A 23,349-nucleotide genomic window follows, 5' to 3' on the forward strand; every position below is an offset into this window, starting at 1 on the left:
TATGTTTGTGTGGTGGTATGACCTTGGTTAGACACCAGGTGTTCACCACAGCCACTCTGTCACTCCCCTCCTCAGCTGGACAGGGGAGAGAAAGTGTAATGCAAAGCTCATGGGTCGAGATAAGGACAGGGAGAGATCACTCACCTGCTACTGTCATGGGCAAAACAGACTCAACTTGGGGAAATTAGCTTAATTTATTACTAATCAGATCAGAGTAGAATCATGAGAAATAAAACCAAGTCTCATTAACACCTTCCTCTTACCCTTCCCCTCTTCTTGAGCTTTTTTCCCAGTTCTCTACCTTCTACACTCCAGCAGGGCAGGGGGACAGGAATGGGGATTGTGGTCAGTTCATCACACAGTCTCTGTTGCTCCCTCCTCTTCAGGGGGATGAATCCTCACACTCTTCCCATGCTGTGGCATGGGGTCCCTCCCACAGGAGACAGTCCTCCATGAACTTCTCCAACATGAGTCCTTCCCATAAGATGCAGTTCTTCACAAATTGCCCTAGCTTGGGCCCCTACCACAGGGTACAATCCCTCAGGAACAGACTGAAGAACAGACCCATCCTCCAGCATGGGTCCCCCACAGGGTGACAGCCTCCTTTGGACACTGACCTGTTCCAGCATGGGGTTCTCCAGGGGCTGCAGGTGGATCCATGTGCTCCACTGTGGACCTCCATGGGCTGCAGGGGAAGCCTGCCTCATCATGGGCTGCACCACGGGCTGCCAGGGAATCTCTGCTCCTACGCCTGGAGCACCTCCTCCCCTTCCTTCTTCACTGACCTTGGTGTCTGCAGGGTTGTTCCTCTCACATATTCTCACTCCTTTCTCCAGCTGCTCAGTATTTTTTTTCCCCCCTGCCTAATTCTGTTATCCCTAAGGTGCTACCATCATCACTGATTGGTTCAGACTTGGCCAGCAGTGAGTACATCTTGGAGCCAACTGGCATTCTCTCTGTTGGATGAAGAAGCTTCTAGCAGCTTCCCACAGAAGCCACCCCTGCAGCCCCCCTCTACCAAAACCTTGCCCCACAAGCCCAATACAGCTCTGCTCATAAAATATGACTGTGTTAGGATATTATAATATAGTTTACTAAGAAGCTGCATATCTTTGGAAGGAAAACTTTGATACATGTTGTTTTGAGTGATACGATCTAGACTTAATGAGAAGCTTAAAAAAGTTTAAATCATAGAGCTGTCAGCTGACAAAATATGGCTCACTGTACAAGTCTCAGATTATTTTAATTGAATTGTCTCATGCAAAATTTAAATAATCCATTTAAATGCCATGTCTGCTATAAGTTTTTTAAATACTTTCATCTCTACAGCAATCATCTGTGGTTATTAAATTATTGAAGCTGTCTATCCAGCTGCAGAGGACTGTTTTGTGTAAAACCCTGTTGACTTCGGACACACAGAGACTTCTAAAGAGCCACTTACTACTATAGTGATCATAGGCCCTCAGAACCAGATGCACCCGTAGCTTGCTTACACCATTTTCCAGAGTTTCCAATCTTGTGGAATCTTGTTTGCCTGCTTAGGGACAAGTGATAGTAAATGCAATCAAATAGAGATTATCTTTCTCAAAAAAAACCCCAAAACACTCAAACAGAACAGTTGTTCTTTATACAGGTAACTTATGTTAGCAACAGTAAATATAGATAAAATAAAACCCTTGTACATGCTTTCTTTTCTGTTTCCTGAGCATCATTGATCATACTTTTCCTTTTCACTTCATGCCACAGCTGCTTTTCCTTCTATTGCAAAACTGTTCTTCTCCATTCTTGCCTGAATCTACTTATCTCCATGCACCTTTCCTCTCTTCTGCCACCCCAGACACTCACTTGAAAGCAGTGTTACTTCCAAGATCCTCTTTGTTCTGTGGTTGGGGATATTGCTCTCTAATCCTCAATGCCCTGCAGAGAGTGGAGAAAAGGGGCTTTATCTAGGGTGCAGCTATTCGTTTGCTCTCACCAGGTGAGATCTATTTCAGTTGCACATAGTCTTTAATGATTAACCTTCTATTAGATGGGCATATCTGTTGCTGCTCCCTTGTCTCTTCAGCCCGAGAATGATGTGGTACTACAAAGTACAAGGCAGTCATAAACCAGAGATACAGACAAGTTAGAGCCTCAAAGAGAAATCTGAGAGTTGTGTAGGAATGTTCTCTGAACTGTTGCTTTTCTAATACTGATCCTCTGGTTTGTCATGGAGTCATGGTATGATGCAATAAAAGTCTCACCTGTATAGCTGCAGAGAATGACAAGTTGGTTCAATTTCCTGTATTTTGGAACCCTCTGTTGAGAATCTGGGTTACAAGTGACTGAATTTATGACAAAAGGTACTTTCTTTCTGTTTCTCAGTGCCACGTTGTCCCTCCATTTATTCTCAATACCTCACTATATCTTTATGGTTTCCCTCGGCATGTTGCAGTATCTTCACGATGCTGCACTGGCTTTGCTGCAGTTTCATTTGGTGCCTTTATATATGTCACATAGCAGGATGAATACGTACGTTTCCCTGCAGTAACAAGAGAGGAGCATTTTTAAGCATCAGTGATAATGCTCGAAGAGAACAACAGTCCTGGAAACTTTCTGGTTTTGTTTTCAGTTGAATTTATTTCAGGTTAAAATTGTGCTTTGAATAGGATTGTCTTGTTTATATGATTCATTTATACTATTTGTTTTCAATGTGTTTCTTATGATGGATTTTTTTTTTGGAATCTTGTGACAAAGTTTGCTGAGTATAGTTAAGATAGAACCGATTATGTTTCAACAGACCACTATTTGAAGGAGATAATGACTTCTGTATATGCCTGAAAGAATCTTTTCCAACTTTGAAAACAAGAAAATTGACAAGAGTAGAGTGGGGAAAAATCAGACGATTAATGGGAAAACCACGGAGGTAATATTTTCTTGTTTTCTTTTCAGTTAATAACAACATGTATTTTTGATGTGACTGGAATTTTTCCTTTTAAAATAAATTTGCATTCAAGTAGTATAACAAAACAATAGCAAAGAGTAGTAAAACATACTCATTTTGTTGTGAAGGTGTTCTCTGAGCACCCCACTTCCCCACACACCCTATTCCTCATATATGTGTGTGTCCAGTCTGTGTAGTTCTCATGAGGCTATACTTGAAATATTCTCATCCTGCTCTAGATAAATGAGTGTCCAAGCTAGGATATGTTGGATTTACTGTTGTGGTTTCCATACTGCAGTGTTTCCTGGCATGGAAGACAGGCCAATTTTTCACTAAGTTTTTGTTGGTTTTTTTTTTTTTTTGTGGCTATAACTAGCTCTTCTTGGTAAAAATAAATGCACATTTTCAGCTCATTTATTTTACTATTATTTTTAAACTGTTTTCTAGATCTTCAACTTTTCCTGGCTTGGCTGCCAAAGCAGAGAGAGGATAATCACACATAACATATAGTACATTTTAGAAAAGAAGCCAAAATTTAATGAAGGGCATAGTTTGTTCTCTTATTTAGAATGTTTAATTCTTAAACCTGCTGATTCATTTTTACAAAACCTATGCAATTTAGCCTAGAGAAAAGAAGTCTAAGGGAGGATCTCATCTTTGTGCATAAATATCTGAAGGAAGGCATAGGCTTTTTTCAACATTATTTGGAGATAGGACAAGAGGCAATGGGCACAAGTGAGATGGTAGAATCTCCATCCTTAGAGATACTCAAAGGCTGTCTGGACATGATCCTGGGAAGCCTCCTGTAGGTGATTCTACTGGAGGGGTTGGAGCAGATGACCTTCAGAGGTTCTTCTAAACTCAACCATCCTGTCATTGTGTAAGATAAGGAGAGAAATGTATAAGTAATGTTTCATAAATAAACCAGCCTTTTATTTCTCTAAATGCAAACAGTAAAGCACTGAATCTATTTCACTGTACTGAGTGCAGATTATATTTTGCCTGTCGGAGACCATTTTATCCTCTGCACCTATAAACAACTTGACATAAATAAAAATTGTCAGTCCAGGGAAGGCAGCAGAGCCAGCTTTAAAATAGCTGCTCTTGGAAGGATGTTCATGTCAAGCTTAACAGAGAGAGCTTTTCCTTCTGCTATTGTCATGCCTTCCCGCTGAGAGGGAAATGGTGTATTTGGAGGTTAAATCATCAGTCATTTGACTTTTGCACAAAGTGTGTACCTCTGTAAAAGATCAGCTTCCCTTATTCAGCACTCTATTGCACCATTGATAAAACTTCATAGAATCTTAGAATGGTTTGGGTTGGAAGGAACCTTTAAAGGTCATCTAGTTCCAACAGGGATTGGGGGCAGGAGGTGCCATGTTCAGGGAACCTTCCACTAGATCATATTGTTCAAAGCCCCATTCAGCCTGGTTGGGTTGCAGACTTCATTCTGGTTTTGGGTTTGTTTGGTTTGGGGTTTTTTGGGGGTATTTTTGGTTGGTTTTCTTGCCTTTTGTTGGGTTTTTTTTGGCCAGTGGGGAGAGTGTTTTTACTTTTGATTTGTTGGGGTTTTTTTTTTGTTCAGCTATCATACAGTTAATTTTTTAAAAGAGAGACTCATGCCAAAGGAACATCAGGTCTAAATGGGCAGGAAGTTGTTTTATCCGAATTCCGAACTACAACTATTTGACTGGATAAAGAGTCTTAGTGTTTGTTTGCCAAAACTTTGAGTTCTTGCTTTTTAGCAGCATAAACATTCCTGATTGCTTTTTATTTCTTTAATTATAAAAAAGATACTGGTAGTCTTTTTCAAGATGTCAAGAGTGGCCTTTGGCCTTGGTTTTAAAAGATTTTGAATTATTCTAAATCATTTGAATGCTTTCTCACAACAATTTTCATCTATCTCCTAGAGCAAAGATTTTTTTTACGTTGCAATTCTTCTGTCTGTCCTCATTGTATGGAGGTGAGCTAAATACCGTGTCAATACTGGTATCTCCCATGAAGGAACTAAAAAAAAAAAAAAGACATTTTGCATCCACAGTGTTATGGCAGAGGATAATAGATTCTCTGTGTGATAGCTGTGCACATGGTTGTCAATTTTTTTTAATTTGTTTTTATATATATTTCAATATTTTCTTATGTCTGCTGCTACTTTAAATATCCTAGCACACATCAACAGTGTGTTTGGTTGTCACACCGGTATTCTTCATGAGAGCCTGCAAAGCTTGTAAGATTCCAGTAGACTATGGGGAAAGATATGCTCCAAGAAAAAGAAGAGGTAATAGTTAGTCTTGTGTACTCTGTGTAAACTTATTTGGACTTGTGAAACAGCAATGGATGTGGATGTGAATTAAGCTCAGATATGCTTGTTCTGCCACTACATGATGGTGATGATTCCTCTATTAATTCAAATTCTCTTGATCAAGGTAAAAACTGAGAAGAATGTTTAACCTCTTGGTAGGTCTCTCTAGAAAACTGATGAGGTTGCAATTTTGATCTGTACCATAGTTTTAATCTTCATTTTTTTCATAGGATGTCATGAAGATGGGATTACCTTTATTAGATACATGTGGGGTTGGACCTTTCCTTTAACGGAAATCAGAAATATGTTGCACATACTATGTCCATAATCTACAGCATTAGGAACAGAGAATTTTTAAGAACATCTGAGTTAACAGCAAAACAGTAGTTGCTGTTGTAGGGACCTTCCAAGGTCCATATATACACACTTGAATTTGTATTTTTAAGAGCCTGGGTCAAAGAACATCAGGTGATATCTGATGTTCAAGACCCTGGATGTGATTAGGCTTAATACAAAAGTCTATATTGCCTTTCTCCTTTTTTTTTTTTGTTTTTTTGTTGTCTTGCTACATTAGTCATTCTTCTCAATGGAGTTGAAAAGCTGTGACGTGTATTTTGCTACTTCATATTCAGAGCCCATGGCAAGCATTATTTCACACTTGTTCCTCCCCAGTAGTAAATGTGAAGTGAATAGCATCGTTAAATGAGAACATCCAAGTAAGCTTTACATAAGTCTCCCAACCACCATACTTCTCTTTCTCTGCTGTATCCCTTTCCAGATATTTTTAATTCCTAATGAGGATCCCTAGGCAATACACAATTCTGGGTACACACAATACACAATTCCACATTCTGCTCTTTAGTGGTAAACTGGTGAGTGGGACATGAACCTACAGTCCTCAGTCTGCAACACAGTTTCTAAGCTATGCAGAGACTAGTGAGGATTTTTGTGGTGATAGTGTTTGGAAAGCCTAGTACAGGAACTTTCAGTGCAGTGCGTTACATGTACCTGGCAGAAGGACTTCACAGCTTCAGTTCATTCTTGTTCATTTTTTTTCACGTGTCCTGCTTAGGACTAAGATCTCATTGTGTTAACACTGGGGCTCTGCCCTGTACAACTTAGAAACTATGTCTAACATAAAAGGCAAATGATGTGTGCATATAGTGTAAAACTGCTGGTCAGTATGAAAGAAAATGGTCTCAGCATCCAGGCAGCTTAGTGCTTACAGTTTTCTTATACACGTTGCAAGGAAGAGAAATTGTGGGGAATAGTGTAATGGCTTTGTGGAACTCTCCAAGTGAGTGGTATACAGAACAAAACATAAGTAGAAGCAGACTTGGAAACAGGAGCTGAGTGCTCAGTACTGAGTGAGAGATAAATAATCAAGGAAGATGTTGAAGGGATTTAAAACAGGAAATTCACATGCAGTGTAGAAGGGGGAACCAGCAGAGGAGTTGACAGTGTCTTCTCAAATAACCTCATAAAATAGGACTTCTTGTTGATCAGTGATCAATATATAACTGTATGAGTTCCACAGAAAATGTTTAAATTGTTTGACTGCAGTAAAGCAATTAACATAGGTAGCAAATTATTTGATAAATAACTGCTTCTGCAATTAAGCAGACCTACGATTGCATCTGTGTGCCTTTTATAAATTGCTTTTTTCATTAACACAAGAATGAAAAAAACTTTCTTTTTTAATAAGGAATGAGCAATAGGATCGAGTCCTTAATGTCTTTATGCTTTCAGCATCTCCCTCATGCATCATGCCTATTCAGCAGGTTAAAAGTGAAAATGAATAAAACCAAGTAAGGGTCTTGGGAGCTAGTCTTCCATCTTTTAGGTTGCATTTTAAGAACTACCCTCCCCCCAAAATGGGGAAGGAGGCTGCTAAAGGAGGCTAAATCTGAATTTACACAGTAGCCCAAGATCAAACAAATTTGTACTTTTACTATGATCAATCTTAAAGAGTTCACCTGCATTATAGAGGTTTTGGGGCTGAGTTTTACTCTGCACAGGTGCAAGGAGATGACACAGGTGCCTTTTTATGTGCTGAGTCTGGTGCCCTTTGATACTAAGTTTAGTTGACTAATGAGCACATGTGAAAGGGATCTCCCGTATATCAGTAAGTGCTGGCAGCCAAGGATCTCACAGTAAGCTCTCCACACATCCACTGAACTAGCATCCAGAGTAGACTGGGGGTGGGACCTGCTTTAGCTTTGTTGCAACACCAGGTGGATCCCTGTAAGCAGAAAAAGTGCCAAAAAATTGTACTCTTCTGAGCTACTATTCCTGAGTATTATTTTTAAATAAACTGTTAATTCAGGAGAGAGAATTCTGGGGAGTAAGACTGTCTAAATACATGGGAAAAAAATCTTTTCTCTTGAACACATCACCCCAAGCTTTTAATATTTTTCATTGAGATACACTGCCAGCAGGTTGAGGGAGATGATCCTCCCTCTCTACTCAGCCCTAGTGAGGCCACATCTGGAGTGCTGTGTCCAGTTCTGGGCTCCTCAGTGCAAGACAGGCAAGGAGCTGGAGAGGGTCCAGCAAAGGGTCACAAGGATCATTAGGGGTCTGGAGAATCTCTTGTATGAGAAGACACTGCAGGAGCTAGGTCTGTTTAGTCTGGAGAATAGAAGACTGAGAGAGGATCTCATTGATACATACAAATATCTCCAAGGATGGTGACAGACTCTTTTCAGTGGTGCCCAGTGACAGGACAAGGACCAATGACCATAAACTGAAACACAAGGAGTTCCACTTCAGCATGAGGAAGAGCTTCTTTACATTGAGGGAGACAGAGCACTGGAACAGGCTGCCCAGGCAGGTCATGGAGTCTCCCTCTCTGGAGACATTCAAAATCCACCTGGACACATTCCTGTGTCACCTGTTCTAGGTGGCCCTACCTTGGCAGAGGGATTGGACTAGATGATCTCCTGACGTCCCTTCCAACCCTAACTATTCTCTGAGTCTGTGATTTTAACTGTGCCTACTTATTTGATGTGCTTTTACATATATATGTTTTCTGTGCTGGATTTCAATATGGTTTTCCCTTATTGTAATCTAGGTGTTCCTCTGCATTCTTTGAGGAGGAGAGGTCTGCATTAAAACAGAAGCGGCAGAAAATAAGACTTTTGCAGCAGCGGAAAGTTGCAGATCTCTCACAGTTCAAAGATCTTCCAGAAGAAATTCCATTGCCACTTGTAATAGGAACAAAAGTTACAGGTAATTCCTTACCAAAAAAAAAAAAAAAGCACCCAAGTGTTTTGCAAAGATTTTAATAAACCATCATATATTTAGTGCACATAATTATAATAGATGTACAAAAATTGTATGGTTTTTGTGTTAGTTCTTTGAGAAGACACTTGTGAGGACCAGCTGGATTTTTTTAAACAGTGATAGATTTTTGACATAAAAACTTACTATGGTTTATTTCTGCTGTTCAAATTGTAGGTTGGTTTTTTTTAAGGTCTAGAATATCTAGCAAATTTTGGAGAGAGAGCTTTAAAAATGTGAAATACTGAGTGCTCTCTGAGAGCTAAAAGTCTGACCTAATGTGAAACTTGAACTTTATTTTTAAATAAATATAAAAATATCTGTTTTGAAACAGATACAGCAATTATATAACAGATATATATATTATTACAAATATAACAGATTTATATCTGGTTTATATTTATTATAACAGCAATGGATGTTACAGTGTAGTTGGATGTGTATGCTAAACATGACATTGCCTTAGTAAAAAAGTTATACACAACTGAGGAAGGAATATTGTTAAAAACATTCTACAAGTTTAGTCTAATTTTATAAAATTTCAATTTCTCCATCCTGTTGTATTAAGATCCAGATGCTTTTCACTTTTCACATGGCATCTCCCACTCAGGCCATTGCTGTTCATTGCTTTTTTGAGTTCCTCAGTACCACTGCCCTTAATTCTTGCTGAAGAGCAGATGCACACACCACTGCCTCTCCTCACTCTCCTAGAGCTCTACCCTTGAGCTGCATTCCTCATTGTCTTTTGCTAAATATGCAGTCATCAGAGGAAGTGGTCAGAGAGAAATGCTATGCAAAATCATCTGGACATTGACTTTTGCCTGCAAAATCTGTCTATCAGAAGGTATTGAGTATTAAACAGTAGTGAGGTTTAGGCATAATGTAGTGCTAAGGACTAGATTTGGGAAATATTTGGCTTGCAAAGGTAAATTTGACAACAATTTGGGTCATATTTCTGTTGCATATATTTTTTCCTGTATTTACCTTTTTTCCCCATTTATTCTGTGAGTTTTAAATATACATATAAAGAATTATTGGCAAAAGATGCATTAAGTGTCTTTTTCTCAATGGTATCAGAACATTATAATGTTTGCTTTCTTGTTTTTTGTTGTTTTTTTAAGCACGGTTGCGAGGTGTCCATGATGGTTTGTTTACTGGACAAATAGATGCTGTAGATACTCTTAATGCTACATACAGAGTGACTTTTGACAGGGCAGGTCTTGGAACACACACAGTCCCAGATTATGAAGTTCTTGTAAGTATTAACGACATATTCTTGAAATAGCTGTATGAAAAAAATAAAATTAAAAAATCTACAATGGTATACTTTAATCAAAAATAAGAAAATTAAAAATACTACATCCAGGTGGTGTTGTTTTAAAGCAAAAACAAACGTAACAGATGCATGGGAAGTTTCAGGGGAATGAGCTTCTACTGTTTATGGTTTTACAGAACAGGATAACTCTCTGTGATAAAAACATAATGGCTCAGGCTGGAGTAATTTAATAGACTTACAATTACAGGTTATTAAAATAGCCTGAGTTTAATATGAAGAAATCTAATGAGTAGTGTAAGATCCCAAAGAAAATTCTGCAATAGGATCCTGCCAGGATTCACAGAAAATGTTCAACAAATCCTTTCCCTTTGTAATTTGCCAGGGTTGGAAAAGGCCTGTGGTAGTTGCAAGCACATACTGTGACTCGATTGAACCTCATTTTTAAACTTCTTGTGGTAATGAAGCTACCTGGGGGGTTGTTGTTTTGGTCACACAGTTTGGGATGGTTTCCTGACTCATAGGCTTTTGTACCAATTTATGAGCTCCAGGAGTTGTTCCTGCGAAACATTCCAGCCTAGACTGCAAACTTTTCAGAGGACCACACATTCTTTTGTATCCTAGGTAGTGTTGAGTCTACTGAGGGCTCATAATTTACAGTCTCTAGTCTTTATCATGGTCTGAGCTTGGAGCCTCTGCTGAACTCCTGTTCAGTCATCATTTGTCTGCAGCTTGGTAATAGAATTTCAGGAAATCATCTTGCAGGTTTTATTTGATGTGATGCCATAACTCTTAGAAAACTCCAGCAATGGAATAGGGTTTTGAAGCTACTGCCTCGACCAAAAGCAAAATATTAATCTTTCTATGTTGTTGGGTGGGCATGGCTCGTTGAGATTCCAGAAACAAATTATATGTTCCAAAAAGCATGTTAATTAATTTGACATCTGAAGTATACCCTTCCTTTTCCTGTCTTAGAGTAATGAGCCCCATGAAACCATGCCAATTGCTGCCTTTGGTCAGAAGCAACGGCCTTCAAGGTTCTTTATGACTCCTCCCCGATTGCCATATACACCTTCACTCCAGTCCCCAATTACAGTAAGTTACTTTTTTCATGTCATAGTAATCATTGAAGTATTTCTGATGCATGTTGAAGCTGTTAACTTAAACAGTTTTTGAGACTAATTTTCTGAGGTTATTCAGCAAGATAAAAATTTTAGCAAAACCCTCTAAAAATAAGCTATTAATTTAAATGGGTTTTTTTCCTGTATAGGACAGTGACCCTTTATTAGGACAATCTTCATGGAAAAACAAAATTTCAGGCACAGATAGTGAAACACTAGGAGGCTTTCCAGTAGAATTCCTCATTCAAGTGGTAAGTGTTAACTGCAGCTCTTTATTTTGTTGTGTATTGTCCTTTTGTGTTTATTCTACCAATTCTTGTGCAGTTAAATGACCTTCTGTTGATTTATGACAGATATGGTAATATCCAATTTAACTTTTGAAGAGATGTTAATAATATTTGATTTTATTCCTCCCTTGGCCCCTTCTTAATTTTCTCACTTGTTCATAACCTTTGAAATATGCTGGTCTTCACACCACAGGGTTCTCCAAAACTCTGTCTTAGTTTTCTCAGCTCTACCACTTGGTCTGAAAAAAAAAGATTTTTCTAACTGCAAAGTTAGTATTGTGTTAAGACTTTTTTATTTATTTAAAATATACTTGCATTATGCAAAGAACATTTGCCCATGTGCATTATCATGTGTTGTATAATACCACATTTTCTGTTGCGTCATGTCCTACCCTCTTGGAGAAGCAAAGCAGCACTCATTTTCCTGCAAGTAAACATACATCTTAGAGTTAAGAAAACACTTCTTTGTCTTCACCTTTATGAAATAATTCCTCAGTGATTTCTGTACACCAGTTTAGAAGAGCACAGACAAGTAATGTTAGGAAGCTGAGGTTCATTGAATATCCAAATGCATCAAAGCAAGTTGCTCTGCAGGATGATGGAAGAATTTAAGTGTTCATGTTGGCTTAGCTTAAGATCAGTGATTGAATTCCTTAACAATGAAAGCCATTTTGAACATGCTTTTCAGATTTTAGAATCTGTGTCATTAGTTAAAACAATAAAGTTGTCTGTAGCTCACATAACACTAATGTTTGGGCCATTCAACATAACAAATTTTATTTAACAAAATCATCTATTCAGTTTTCTTAGTGGAAACTTGTTGTATGAAGCTAATTTTGAAAAAAGAGGCCAGGCATCTAGCTTTAGCTAAGACAGCTTAAAATAGATGTAATTCCTATATGATTCATTATGGTAAAATTGAAATACACAAAAGATACAGCTTAGCAGCATAAACAAAGTCTATCTGCAGCTGTCTTCCTACTTGAGTCACAGGGTGTGATCAGTGAACCTGGGTAACTAAGGTGTGTTGAGCTTTACAACTCCTTAGTGCATCAAATTGATCCGTTTATGGTACTGTTTCTGTATTTTAAATCTGAAAATGTGATTTCTCAGTCATTTTTGGTTGTGTATTATTACTCATTAGAAGGAAATGCGAGTTTTACAAGTATAGGCCTCTTTCTTGCGTTACAAATGGTGCCACTTTACAAAGATACCACATTAATATGTATTTTTGCTTTAAGATTTTAAGCATATTTTGAACAAAATAAATAGACAGATTATTGGCATTTGTTTATGTGAGCAACTTGAGACTTTATATAGCTTTTTGACAAAGAATCCCAAGGCTTAAAAAATACATGTATTGAAGAACTTGCATTGCTTTTAAACCTAGCATTTTAAGCATCAGGGTTTTTTTTATTAGAAGTTTGAGGAGGTAACTTGAAATTTGGTGTTGTGAAAATATGGGAGACTGGTGAAAACTGATTATTGATTGCACTGCATTCACTAGTCCAGATGTATTCTTGTGTTAAAGGTGACTGCTCAAGCAGTCTGTTCTAGCCTTTCTTATGCACTGGTACCTAAAAATAGTCAGAGCTCTCTTTCAAATTTAATGGTGATTCAGAAAGGAAATGATCAGAAAATGTTTGATTCAAAGAAAAACTTTCTAGAGAACTGTTGCCAGGCAGTTGTTCATGAGACTGTGGATAAACAATTTTATGAGAAGTTTTGGACAAAACAGAAAATGGATACTGGATATTTTACTATTTTCTGCTCATGAAGATTTTGAAAATATTCAATAGTGTGTTATCACTTGAATAAGGTTTCAACCCAGCCCCTTAGTTCTCTTTTATGGGGACATTCTCTTTGCATGTAACTTGCAGTTGCAAGCAAGAATTGAGACTTGTAACAACTATTTTAATCATTGTACAGTGTCTTAGTTTTTCTAAATCTTTATATTAATGTGTTACATTTTGACATCAGACTTTCTTTCTGGGTCTCACTGTGGCCAAATGCGTATTAGAAGACTGGCTTGAAAATTGATGTTATGATATTAAGAATAAAGTCAACAAGAAATGAGCAATAAATTTAAAAAGATCTTTTGTGCTTAATTAAATATGTAATGTATCCTTAAATATGCCATAGGCTATACAGCAGGTCGGAATCGATAGATTACATTCTTACATTTTGGTCAGTATTAAAATTTTGGAGGATGTTTTTCCAAGTACTCAGCTCCTGTCTTTTTTTTTTTTTTTTTCCCCACTCTCCTCTTCATCCCCTTCCTTTTTTGTTTTGGGGTAATAAATTCGGTTGGGAAGGAAGGGCTGTAGGACAAAGCAGAGTTCTCAGGGGCGCTGCATGCCCAGTAGAGGGAGTGTATTTTTGCAGCACAGGCAGAAGAGAGATCTGGTGTCTGCCTGGTCGATGTGGGGAAAGGAGGGAGCTTCCCAGCTTAAATGCAGGAAGAACAAGCTGAAAATGGATACTGGATTTAATTATTTTCTGCTCATGAAAATTTTGAAAATATTCCATAGTGCGTTATCACACACTTCGTTTTGAAATGTTTGTTTTCTGACTAAAAAAATGAAAATTTTAGTTCAAATATGAACATACCAGTTGGTATGTTCCTTCATTTCTTTTAAGGTGGAAAAACTTTCTACTAAAAACTGGTTTGTTTCCAGTTTAATGAGAACTATAAATTACTGCAGTAAACTGGATGAGTTATGTAGATAATAGAGCTGTTAGGCAATAATTTCTCAAGGAAAATAGGGCTAGACTGAGTTAAAGCATTCACTGGTGATACTGGCAAGTGAAAATGGAGGTCTAGTTAATAAAATGTACCCCTGAGAGAAAGCTGGTGGACATCAGAGATACAGTGAAAGGTCAAAGTTTCTTGTAGAAAGAATCAGATTATCTTGATCATTGGAGTCTATCTGGGAATAGGATGAATACAATATAAAATCCAAGCTCATCAACTGAAGAACTAGGGCTGTGCATCCTCCAATATGTCTGGACATCAAAGTAGAAGTTAAGCATCAAATGCCTTGCAAATTTGGGGAACAGGTAATATATTTTGCATTAATTTGGGCACACACCAATTTTATGAAGGAGAAGAATGTGTTAGGCAGTTGCTGGATGGTGGCAACAGCAGAGCTGGACAAGGAACTTCTTGGAGCAGTGGCAGATGGTGTACATCCTCCCTCCCAGGTGCTTTATTGCCAGCATGAGCCCTTGTGTGGTGTGTCAGAAACTAGATCAGAGGGACAATCCAGATCACAAGTAACAATGTGAAACAATTTCTTTCATGCCTTTTCTGAATTTATTGATTTGTCATTATCAGTTCCATGATTGGGTTCTTCATGCAGAGTGCAAAGTACAAAAATGCAAGTGTTGACTCAGCACAGGCACTGGGGGACAGCACACAAACAGAACTTGTAAGGGTGACAACTGATGCAGTATTGCCTCTGCCTCTGACCATGGCTCAGCATCTATTCATAAGATGTATCTGGTAAAATATTTGCAGTAGGGAGAATTATTGATGCCATTTTTCAGGTTTAGTTTACAAGTGTGTCATTTAGAATACTGGTAAAGTCTTCCTGTGCTCACATTCAAGAAAGATTACAGTGAATGGAAAAAAAATACAGAAAGAAGAGTATTTTATGGGAGTGGAGTCTGAAAGGCCTGGGTTGGGATTAGTCTAGTGGAAGAATAGTGGAGAAGAGGAGCTTTAATTGTCTCTTAATAAACAGGGATAAATAGAAGGAGGGAGAGCCTATATTTAGCTGAAAACCAGCTTTGCCTGTTTATTTGGCAGTTCGGAACAAATGCTGTGAAGTGACAAAGAAAGCATTTAGCATAGAAATTCCCAGAATATTCCTCATTAGCTGAAAAAGGTCCTGGTGCAATTTTCTATTACAATTTGTGAGGGTAAGCAATCTGGCTGCCATAAGACTGAACTTGAAAATCACCAAAAGGGATTATATTTAATCATATGTATGTTGAACTAGGAGTTCTTGTTTCTCCCAGTCACATGTTCCACTACTGGGATGCAGTTAACCCCTTTGGAATTTATAAAACCTGAAGTTTTGGCTCTGTTTACATCAGTAATAAAACTGCTGCTGGTTGTAGTGGAGCTAGGATTTCTCTCAGGGCCCTTAGCGAATGAATAGTTTTAGGAGTGATGTGTGTTGAGTGCATTCCCAGTGATTTCCACTTCAGCCTGCTAGGTCCCAAGGGCAGCAGAAACAGGGTATTCCCATTATGAAAGAGGGAAATGGAAAGCCCAGAGTTGTTCTGTATAAAATAGATCCAATCTCTATACCAGGTTTTACTGCAGGAGTGTACACAAAGGGCTGGTGCTCAGTTGAGGGCATAGCTGAGACCTGTGTGGAAAAGGGTACAGTAAGGTGAGTGATATTAATTGTAGCACGTGACCATAACACCCTTTGCTCTCCTTCAGGCTGTAAAAGGGCAAAAAAAAAGAAGGTTCTTCAGCATCTAGCTGGCCATAAATTATAGTAGTCTTCCTATAGGGAATTTCAGCTGATGGATTTTAGCACTCATCAATTTAGGGCACTTGGAAATGCTTTAAAAATCTCTGGAAAATCCATCATTTAATTTTAATTAATTTTTATTTCTGCATCTTAACTTGACAACCAACTGAGAAATAAGTTTTAAATTATGAAGGAAACACATGGGTTTTTTATCTTGAATTTTGATGGCATTTCAAACTGCTTAAGGACCTATTCATTCTAAAAATAGTTCCTTTTGTTTTAGACCAGGTTATCGAAAATCCTAATGATCAAGAAGGAACACATCAAACAATTAAGAGAGATGAATACAGAAGCAGAAAAGCTGGTGAGAATGTTTTCTTTTCAGTTCTTAAAACAGAGTATGTTCTAACAGCTAATGCAAATAGATACAACTAGAAGTAGAGTCTAGATAAAATCTGTATTTTATCACTTTCTGTAACATGAATTTTTAAATTTTTTTTAAAGACAAGTCAGAGGCGTCAGTTGTTCCAAATATGATTCTCCTGTGAAAGGATTGTGCTTTGGAAGCTGATAATGTTAACATCAGGATAGTATATGTCAGGTGACACATAAAGTATGGAAATACTATGTACTTTGAGAATTTGGGGTACAAGTTTATCTGGTGAGACATTCATCATAATATTGTTTTGCAGATGGTAGATACTTATTTTCTTAGCTTTCTGGCTAGAACAATTAGTCACTTCAGAGATGTGTCTATGTAAAGCTCTGAGTGCCCTTGACTGGCATTTAAAATTACAGTAGCAGAACAGCTACAGCATAATTAGCAGCAGCAGAATAGTTTTTCTTGCTAACTTTATCTAATCATCAGTCAGTAAATCAAAGTGATAAGAATGCCTCTTCTACCACCCATGGCTATCAATCAACTTGAAAGCAGAAAGTTATCAGTCTCAACCTTCTGCCAATGTCTGCTCAGGCTGTTATGTCTGCAGCATACAGACAGGAAGCTAAAGGTTTGTGGAGAGGAAGAGAAGTTCCTTTTATTTCTTGAAACCAAAGAGCTGATTTTTTTTCATGTAAAATATTCCAGTGTTAAAGGATTTGATTTATTGTGATAAGACTTCCCATTTTGTCCCTTCAATGATCATGTGCATATGTGCATTCTGTTACTCTGCTTCCTACTGCCCCATTCCTGTGTCTCTGTCATTTTCTTCTTTTGTGTCATGATGTTGCTGTTCAAACCTTGATATCATTTCAGCTCCTACATTATTTTTCCTGTGCATGAAATGTTTTGTCTTTTAATTTTGTGTATTATTAGCTAAAGTAGGTGCAAAGAGAAGTAAGATTAAAACAGACCATTGCAACCTGTAACTCTTGATAATGAAAAATTGCCAGCCCTTCTTAAAGCTAACTAAATAAATGTTTGGCTTTTCTGAGATATTAGTACTTTTGCATGAATTGATGGGAAATCCATAGGAATGAGAGTAGCCTTGCTCTGGCAAGATTCCAGATGTTAACACATCACTTAGCTACTAAGTCATAAATTAACTATTGTTATTTTTCTTGATCTTCAAATTATACAAAATTGAAAGAGCAAAAAAAGTAATGGGGAAGCAAGGAATCTAGATATTAACATTAAATTTGATATATTTTATCTCAGTTGTGCCTGAATAAGGACCTGAAATACCTTTGAAATTCTTCCTTGGCTGTATTTCCTTTGTAAACCAGCAATCATAAAGCAAAGCTGTCCTGATAAAAATAGAGGATGTCATACCTTCCTATTGGGCCTTATTCTTAGCCTGTCTTCTAATCCTCTGTGTCCCTTGGCAATCCCATCTACATTTGTGCCACTGAGTATATGTTGCTTCTTCTTTAAAATGTGTTTTCTTTGAGCAAGAATCATTTTCTGGCCCCAGGCCACTTCAACATCAGTAACATATATGAACATGAATAAAATCAAATCCTTGGAGTTCATTCAGGTATACTTTGTCAGTCTTTGATAATAATTCATACAATTATGATTTGATAATTGTTGGAGTAACACCACTGTTTGGTTTAAAGTAATCTTTTTATGGAAACATTTGTTTTAAATGACTGATCCAATAGAGAAATTAATGGAACTGACCAAAATCAGAACTGGTACTGAATGCAGTCCATTATTATCTGGTAAGGACAATAAATTTACATGAATTAGGGGATGCCTTCAGAGGAGCTATTGCATACAACTGCACGTTTTCTATTTCATTTTTTGGAAAGGACAGCTTAGTATTAGTTAAGCATCTTGACATCACTATACTAGCCTGGGTTGCAGACTATAAACAAAACACTGTGTACATAAAGCAGTAAATATTTGGATCAACAAATTAAATAAAAAGCATGGCTAGTTCATTTTTTCACTTGACCTGCAATAAAGATGAGGTAAAAGGTGATTCAGGCCATTCCAGGGAAGCACCTAGACACTCGGTGACAGATAGATGTTACCTGCTTCCATCCACTGAAAGCAATCCCTCTTTTGTCTGCCAGTTCAGCTGTTTGTCAGTGTTTCCAGATCTTGGATTGCTCTCAGATCAGAAACAGTGCTGGTGCTGAGAATTATTTCTTTTGCCTTCACTAGCATAGAATACCCTTAGCCTTTCTTCTCTGACAGAGAATTCACAACTGTCTACAGCTTTCACAGCTAACCTGGAGGAGTCCAGTCAGCTCCAGAGGGGCTGGTTACAGGAGAAAGGCTGAAAGTTAGACGTTTTTTCTTATGTTCCAGAGCTGCAGGAAGTATGTCAAATATATGCTGGTTTCCGTTTGCACTTAGGTGAATTCTGAAATGATGGTGTTAGATTAAAAACCCTGTTAATTTGGTAATTCAGACTTCTAAATCTCTGGGGATCATTTCAGGGATTAAGTTTAATGGGGAATTTCAAACTGAACTGGTAACTGAAATCTTGATTTTGAGTTTTTTACGAGGATCCTCCTAATCAAGGCTCTTGGCTTTGCAATTTGCTTATTCTCATGGTATAAAATCTATAGCTACAGGCTTGATTGTATGAAGTTCCGGTATCTCAGACTTGTGGTTGGAAGTACATCCAGCTTATCTTTCAAGAGGCCATTTGTGGAGGAAATTTTGTAATATATTGTTTGTCTTGTTTCAATTTTATAAATATCACCCAATCAGAGTCAAGCTGTATTCTGAAGAGTATAAGAATAAAGTACTGTGTTATGGTATTTTTGGAAAACTGTGCTTACCCGAGATACTGATGTTACCAAATATCAGCTCTAGTAACTTTCTTTTTTGGCAGACCTGTTAGCTGTAACAGAAGGTGTATAGCACTGAGACATCCTCAAGTGGCCACTAACTTGCAGAGGTGGTCAAGGCCAAGTTGTCCTATACTGTTCCTCTGCTGACAGGTTAGTTTTCTGCTCAGCCAGTAGAGAGGAGCCATGCCCAACTACTGGAGAAATAAGCAGTCAGACCACAGTCATCTTCTGTAGCATTTACCACCATAGATTATCACAGCTCTTCATGAAGAGATAACATGGTGGTTACCTGCACAGTTTTCACTTGGAGTTATAAATAGTAATACTGTATTTTAATATTTTGTAAGTTAACATATTTCTATTAAATGCTGGTATTTCAAATGCCTCAGTATTATTTTCAAGTGAAAATTCCTTTTCATGAGTTCAAAGTCTGTAAATGTACAGTACTGCATTAACTTCAATATGCTGTGTGTTTTCCACAGAAATCCTATTCCATGCCAATAGGCATTGAGTTTCAGAGGAGATATGCAACTGTTGTTCTAGATCTAGAACAACTGAACAAAGATTTAAATAAGGTTTTGCATAAAGTTCAACAGTACTGTTATGAGGTAAGATTTGGCTGGAATCTGTATGTACTTGTTGGTTTTGCTTAACTTGAGTAGAAAGCAAAATTTGAATTTTCTGGGAAAAGGGCATAGGTGGGGGTCATTTTGAAATTAAACTATTAGTAGCTGTATTGGATGCCTTCTGTGTCTGAGCCACAGACACTTTTGCTGATACCAGTGACCAGTTTTTAAATACACATACATGAAGAAAAATACTGTGTATTATATATGTGTGAACTCTCTTTGAAATAATTTCTTTTCACACATCCACCAAATGCAAAGGACATCTTTATTCTTAATTTCTCTCCATTATATCTATGCAGCTTGCTCCTGACCAGGGCCTGCAGCCTGCTGACCAGCCCACAGATCTGAGGCGTAGATGTGAAGAGGAGGCACAGGAGATCATCAGGCAAGCAAATACTTCATCAACAGGACAGCTTTGTGTTGAGAGTGAAAATTTAACTGATCTTATCTCTAGACTTACAGCAATACTACTGCAAATTAAGGTAAATTGTTTGAAAAAAAATAGCTCCTCCCATAAAACACATAACATTAAAGCCCTGACAGCTTTTTTGTGCTGAACTGTGAGAACATTTTTGTTTTCTTCTCCTGCAGTGTCTAGCGGAAGGAGGTGATCTGAATTCCTTTGAATTTAAATCACTAACAGATTCATTAAATGACATTAAGAATTCAATAGACTCCTCAAATATCAGGTATTACTTTTTGAATATTTAATTCTTAATTACACATTTTGTGCCAGCAACCAGTTCTTACTGTATTTTAGAGTGAACATTGATTATAATTAAGGGTTTTAATCTGGGAACTTTTATTTATAGGAATGGTCTCATCTAAAAGTTGCTCTGTACAGGGAGGGTGAAATGAGCATTTTTCTGTTTGAATCTATCAGTGAAGTAAGCTGTCTAAAAAAAAAAAGGGGAAAAAAGTGCTGAATTTAATGCAGCAACAACTAGACTTTCTTTCTTCTCAGTCGTTTATGGCAACTAAGAAGTTATGTTAGATTTTGAAATCCCACTAACAATACAAATTTTTTAAACCATAGCACAGTGCAATTTCAGTGTTCTTTTAGCATATTCAGCCTCTTGTCTGTAAATATCAAAAGCTGGCATATGAGACAATTAGAGTTTCTGACCAGCTTCCATTGGCAACATGTTGAGCCAAGAAACAGAAGAACAGACATATTTGCCAAATCAATGGCACATCTAGACTAGATGGGCCATTTATCAACAGTTGTCACAAGCAGGTGTCTGAGGAGAGAAGCATGATAAAAATAGCAAGAATGTGGTGATACTTGTCTGGAGTGCACTGCAGCCTCTAGCAGTTTGTGACCAGCATTTTAAAAATAATTAGAATGCTGCTAAATTGCATCATTTAGAAAACACACCTAAATGCTAACTATTTTCTTATACCCTTATTCCTTGTCTTGCTGCATAATAATGGGAGGCTGCACGTGTGAATTTTGAATTTTTTCAAGGTTTTTTCCAAAGATCGTAGGATGGCTTTTGATTTAAAAATAATTATTGAGAAATGCTATTTTATAGCATTTTCCATTGGTCAAAAAATCCCAAGCCCCAAACATTAGTGACACTTCTCTATAATCAGCTCTGCAAATTGCACATTGGAATGGATTCAACTAAAAGTTGATGTAATCAGCAAAGTAAGTGATGGTGTTTCCATGTTATTGTACTAATTTTGGGCCTTTTAGCATCTTTGCATATTATTTCAATTTCAATAACTCAGGTCATGTTAAAGCCTTACTTAAAGTACCCAAGTCAGTAACTGTTGATTTCATGCAGCTCTTTGTGCAAATGCTGTTTTCACATATTTCTCTTATCAAGTTCCATTTGTATGTAATAATGTCTGATCATCTGAATTTTTGTATTGACTCTGTTCTTACCTTGATTTTTGCTGTAGAAATATTCAGACAGAACTCTTAAACATGGGGTTTAACACCTTTATTTTTCCCTTCTTTTCTTCCCGTAGTTGTTTTCAGAATAATGTTGAGATCCATGTTGCACATATTCAGAGTGGTCTGAGCCAGATGGGAAATTTACATGCTTTTGCAGCTAATAACACCAACAGAGACTGAAAACTTCCATTCAAGTGTACAGCAAGTAGTTCTGGAAACTCCTCTTCCTTTCTATAGGCTTCACCAAATATCCTAACTGCCAGAAGATAAGGGAAAAGAAAACCTCCCAGAAAGGACCCTTTTAATTATATTATAGCTGCTTCCTAAGAAAACCAGCATTACCTGCCAGCGTTACATTAGATTTCTCCATTTGTTATTCACATGCGGTAGTTTTGCTAATTGGTAATATCTTAGTAATTGCGTTTATTGTAGTAAACTTGAAAACATACTTTCCTATAATTTGAACTTAGTTTTTAAAAGTTCAAATGAATTCTGCACACTTCTTGCTGTTGGCTCTCTGGTATGTTAGAATTGACAAAGAGGAAATGGCTCCAGTTAGTAGCCACATGGCAGGTCTTTGTTGTGTAAAGCTACACCTCTGTGTAGGTCTTGAGGACTGGCAGTTCAGCCCTCGGCTGACACTGCAGGCCGAGCGTTCCTGAGCGAAGGAAGCAGCAGCAGGATACAGACAGCAAAGATAAGCTGTAACCCTGAGGATGTTGGGCAGGTCTATTGATCAGTCAATGTCTTGTTGGAACTTTTAACTTATCGTAACTTATAGGAGGAGTCTAATGAAGGAATATAAAAATGTAACTGGTGACTTTCCAGAAAGAGATTGGTTATGGCTTTTTCCCTTCACGTGGGGCAAAAGAAGTGCTTTAGTTGGTATTTTATATAAATGACTGGTTAAACGTATTGTTTTTCCAAATTTTTGTTTGTTTTGCACAACTTTTAAATTACTTACTGGTTATTCAACAATACCCAGCGTATATAAATATGAAGATTTTTATAATTAAAGATAACCAGTGAAGTAAACTACGAAACTAAAAAGTAACAACCTGCCTATGAATACCTTTTGGAATGTTAATCTTGTAAAAAGTGTGTATTGGTTTGTTTAAATAGTCTTGTAAAGCTTCTGTGTAATGAATTGTTTCCAGATATGGATTTTCAGAGATAGCTGTAGAGATGTTTTTGATTCTTTTAGATGCCTCATTAAATGAGGTCTTTTATATGTTAATGTATAAAGAATATGTAAACAGGATTATTTTCAATTTTCAAATTTTGTATAGTTTAAAGATGCTTCTGTATTCTGTGTTGGTATTGTGCCACTGCAAAACTTTAGTGCAAAGTTTATATTTAGCTAAACTTGTTCTGTTAATTAAGAGAAATGCATAAATCTTTTATTCTCAATGAAATTTGTAACTCTGAATAAATCGACCTATGAGAGTTGATATATTTCACAAATATGCAAACTTTTTTGCAGTTGCCTCAGGTTGTTTTTTTAAGACAAGTTAATTGCTGAAAATGAAATGTGATGAGGACAAGGTGAGCAGCTCTTTGAAAGGGTATTTAGAAACATTACAAGAGATACTGCAAAATAGTTCTAAACAGTAATTTAGTTTCCCATGGAAATTCACCTCTCGTCATGCACTAGAAAGTTGCAAGGGTCCTGCAGTTGCTTCTGTGATTATATGACCCATTATTTTGCAGCATTACCATCTGTTTGGAAAAGAAGACAGAAAGGTGCTCTCTCTCACCACTCTTTACATTTAAACAGAGGAAAGTACCAAAGCCTAACTTAAGGTACGTAGGTTTAGTCAGACAGGAGCTAAACTGATCTACAGCCAACTTGGAAAAAAGGAACCATCCCCTTGCACCCCTATCCTTGTG

The 23,349-nt window shown here is 37.3% G+C and overlaps 1 protein-coding gene across 3 annotated transcripts in view; it reads left to right on the top strand.

The window, feature by feature from the left end:
- The window catches only part of LIN9 (lin-9 DREAM MuvB core complex component), a 30,183-nt gene extending 7,255 nt beyond the window's left edge, over positions 1 to 22,928 (top strand). For all 3 annotated transcript variants that reach the window (XM_009073358.1, XM_009073359.1, XM_009073361.1), the window contains 10 exons: positions 2,780 to 2,905; positions 8,299 to 8,456; positions 9,629 to 9,762; positions 10,756 to 10,875; positions 11,051 to 11,152; positions 15,962 to 16,042; positions 19,410 to 19,535; positions 19,856 to 20,038; positions 20,148 to 20,245; positions 21,534 to 22,928. In XM_009073358.1, coding sequence (XP_009071606.1) covers positions 2,780 to 2,905; positions 8,299 to 8,456; positions 9,629 to 9,762; positions 10,756 to 10,875; positions 11,051 to 11,152; positions 15,962 to 16,042; positions 19,410 to 19,535; positions 19,856 to 20,038; positions 20,148 to 20,245; positions 21,534 to 21,639 — 1,234 coding nt within the window. In that variant the 3' untranslated portion in view covers positions 21,640 to 22,928. The remainder of the gene's footprint in view (positions 1 to 2,779; positions 2,906 to 8,298; positions 8,457 to 9,628; positions 9,763 to 10,755; positions 10,876 to 11,050; positions 11,153 to 15,961; positions 16,043 to 19,409; positions 19,536 to 19,855; positions 20,039 to 20,147; positions 20,246 to 21,533) is intronic.
- The last annotated feature ends 421 nt before the right edge of the window (positions 22,929 to 23,349 follow it).

The sequence above is a fragment of the Acanthisitta chloris genome, unplaced genomic scaffold (assembly GCF_000695815.1).
Source record: "Acanthisitta chloris isolate BGI_N310 unplaced genomic scaffold, ASM69581v1 scaffold1174, whole genome shotgun sequence".
Classification (NCBI taxonomy): domain Eukaryota; kingdom Metazoa; phylum Chordata; class Aves; order Passeriformes; family Acanthisittidae; genus Acanthisitta; species Acanthisitta chloris.